Genomic DNA, 3,272 nt, shown 5'->3' with positions numbered 1-3,272 from the left:
GGAAGTTTTCAATGATGGGCGTTTAATCCCCATTGTTTCGAGTTTAAGTGGCATGGTCCACCCCAGATTTGGATCTGCCTCATTTTTTGGTATCATGCCCTAAAATAATATTACAAGATAAATAAATGGAGCAGAAAAAACACATGCATAATGGTGGACTCCTAGAAGATTTCCCAACACCAAGGTGATGATAAGAAGAGATAAGTTAATAGATTCCAACCTTTACACATAAAGGTCCAACACATCCAATGGACTGGCCTTAACATTAGGATCATCCTAGGCAAAAATCAGCCATATCTGTTCATCAAGTGAACTATACTAGTATTTTACTATTTGTCTATTCCTCATGAAAATAGATTAAATCGGCTTCATTCATAGTGTGAGGGCCATTATATTATTGTGATTCTCGCATCATAGCTTCTTTTATTTTTCTTTTCTTTTCTTTCTTCGTCTTCTTCTTCTTCTTCTTCTTCTTCTTCTTCTTTTTTTTTTTTTTTTTTTTGATAAAAACTGTAATCTATGATGACCCATAAAAAAAAAAAAAAAAAAATTGAAAGAAAGCAAAAATAATAATAATAATAAAATCTTACAGTAGCCTCCAATTTAATGGTTTGGATCACCACAAACAAGTGTCACATGCACAGTAGAAATATTTGGGGTGCACATTATCAAACTCATAGATATGTCATTCTTGTATCCTATTGCTCAGGAAAATGTGAAAGTGAGCTCTTAGTAGATATGCAAAGTCACCAATAATCTCTACAGGAACATGACCCTTCTCTAAAACAATGGAATCTATTATTATCTCTGACTACTACTTCTCGGCCTGTAATCTTCGACATGAGTTTTATAGCAGTATGACAATCATTACAAACTCGAAGGTTTTTCACTACTCGAATGACATCCCCTTGCATTGTGCTGATAAGACCAAATGCGATAGCCAACTTTTCACTGTGACAACCAAGGCTATGCTCTTTTTCTTCCTCTTCTATATCGAAGAGAACTGTTTCTGTTGTGGGTACATATCCCAAACCCTTCAATTCCTTAGCCAGTTCATCAAGCTTCAAATAGATCTTCTCCGACAGCGGATGGGACCGGTCTCCCACGAGAAACTCATGAACAATACCATTCAGCTCAATCCAGCTACATCCTGGTGTCTTTCGGATGTTTTTCCTATTCATGACCAGCCTAAGGTTTGCCGCGTCATCCCACTGACCATTTGCAGCATATATATTCGATAAGAGTACATAATTCCCAGCATTCATAGGCTCTAACTCAATGAGCTGCTTCAATACATGTTCAGCCAAATGGGTGTCACGGTATATCCTGCAGCCACCCAAGAGAGCTCCCCAGACGACAGCATTAGCCTCCACTGGCATGCCTTTGATCAACTGATGAGCCTCATCTAATAAGCCCGCACGGCCAAGAAGATCAACCATACATCCATAATGCTCGATCCTAGGAGTTAGTGTATATACACGACTCATGCTCTCAAAATACCGACGGCCATCTTCGACTAGACCAGCATGAGTACAGCCACAAAGAAGACCAATGAAAGTGTTCCCATCAGGTTGAATCCCCAACTTCTGTATCTGATTAAACAGTCCAAATGTAATTTTCCCATGACCACTCATGCCAAGCCCATTGATCACCGCATTCCAAACAACAAGGTCTCTTTGCTTCATCCCTTTAAAGACTGCCCAAGCCCGAGCCATGCATCCGCATTTAGCATACATATCAATCAATGCAGTACCCAAGACCGGGTTCGACATAAACTCATTTTTATTGATTAAACTGCTAGCCCAATTGCCTAAGTCTAGAGCACCTAACCTGGCGCAAGCAGAAAGAACAGCAACCATGGTAAAACAATCCGGTCTCACATGTTTGTCCTGCATTTGGAAGAAGAGATCTAATGCCTCTTTAGGAAGCCCATTTGATGAATAACCACTGATCATCGTGCTCCATGAAACCACATCTCTCTCTTCCATCCGAATGAAAACAGACCGTGCTTTCTCCATGCTACCGCACTTAGCATACATATCCACAAGGGCAGTACCCACAAAGACATTCCTCTCCATGCCCTTTTCCACAATATATGCATGTATCCACTCCCCATTCTTTAGATCCCCCAACTGAGAACATGAAGACAATACCCGAACCAGAGTAAAACTATCTGGCCGCAAATCCATCTCCAACATCCGCCTAAACATATCCACAGCCTCCCAAAACCTCCCATCCTCCATATACCCACAGATAATCGCGGTCCAAGAAACGACATTTCTTAAAGGAATTTCATCGAACAGCTTGTGGGCATCACACAAATGACTACATTTAGCATACAAAGAAACCAAACTTGTCTTAACGAAGACATCCCATTCAAAACCTGCTTTCAAAACAAGGGTATGAATCTTTACCCCTAATCGAAAATCCGGAATCCTTGCGCAAGCCTTGAGTACAAAAGGGAAAGTGAAGTTGTTGGGGAGCAGGCCGTGCTGACGCATGAGACTATAGAATTCAACTGCCTCAAGGAAACAGTCATTGGATACAAAGCCACGGATCATAGAATTCCACAAGAAAATGTTAGGTTCTTGGACAGAGCTGAAGATGAGTCGTGCGTGGTTGGGGTGTCCTAAGTTGAAGGAGGATTTGAGGATAATATTGAGGAGGTAGTTATCTTGGCCGATGCCGAGGCGGAGGAGGCAGCCGTGGAGATGCTTGAGGTGTTTGAAGGTCAGACATCCTTGCAATAGGTGTTTCTTCAGATCCGAGGCCTTGGAAATTGGCGGGAGTCGAGTCCTCCAAACGGTCGGGTCGTATACCATTTCAAATTGAATTATATCAACGACTACAGTGATAAAATATGGGGGTTTTAAATCTTCGGGTCCGTGCCCTCGTTCAAAAATCATGTCCGTCCATCCGTGATGCAGGACAATTAATCACTTGCTCCAAAGTTTTGAATTGATAGTGCACGGCAAATTAATTCCTGTCTGGTAGCACAGCCGCATATATCATGAGTTAGGACATCGACCAAACCCCCTCATGGCTCCCAAATTACATGGGTACCACATCACATGAGCCACCTGCATTACACAGTTGGCCTACCTCGAGTATGCCCCTGCATCCCACAGGCAACCCCACTCAAGCCCGGTGTGAAAATGTCCCTTCTTAGGAGGCCATTTTATGTCAGGATTATACATGATTTTCATAATATTTGTGATGAATATAGTGACATTTATATTTTATTTTATTTTATTTTTGTTAAATATCTTAAT

At 41.4% G+C, this 3,272-nt stretch overlaps 1 protein-coding gene across 1 annotated transcript; it reads right to left on the bottom strand.

Annotated features, from left to right (window-relative positions):
• Positions 1–576: 576 nt before the first annotated feature.
• On the bottom strand, positions 577–2,862 carry LOC131227807 (putative pentatricopeptide repeat-containing protein At3g08820). Its single transcript, XM_058223633.1, has one exon. The coding sequence runs from the start codon at positions 2,820–2,822 to the stop codon at positions 747–749; it is 2,076 nt and encodes a 691-aa protein (XP_058079616.1). The 5' UTR covers positions 2,823–2,862; the 3' UTR covers positions 577–746.
• Between the last annotated feature and the right edge of the window lie 410 nt (positions 2,863–3,272).

The sequence above is a fragment of the Magnolia sinica genome, chromosome 15 (assembly GCF_029962835.1).
Source record: "Magnolia sinica isolate HGM2019 chromosome 15, MsV1, whole genome shotgun sequence".
Lineage (NCBI taxonomy): Eukaryota > Viridiplantae > Streptophyta > Magnoliopsida > Magnoliales > Magnoliaceae > Magnolia > Magnolia sinica.
The sequence above is the reverse complement of the archived record's forward strand: the minus strand, read 5'-3'. Positions and strand labels throughout refer to the sequence as shown.

Coding starts and splice junctions, on each gene's coding strand:
- LOC131227807 (XM_058223633.1), bottom strand. CDS start 2,822: ATGGTATACGACCCGACCGTTTGGAGGACTCGACTCCCGCCAATTTCC.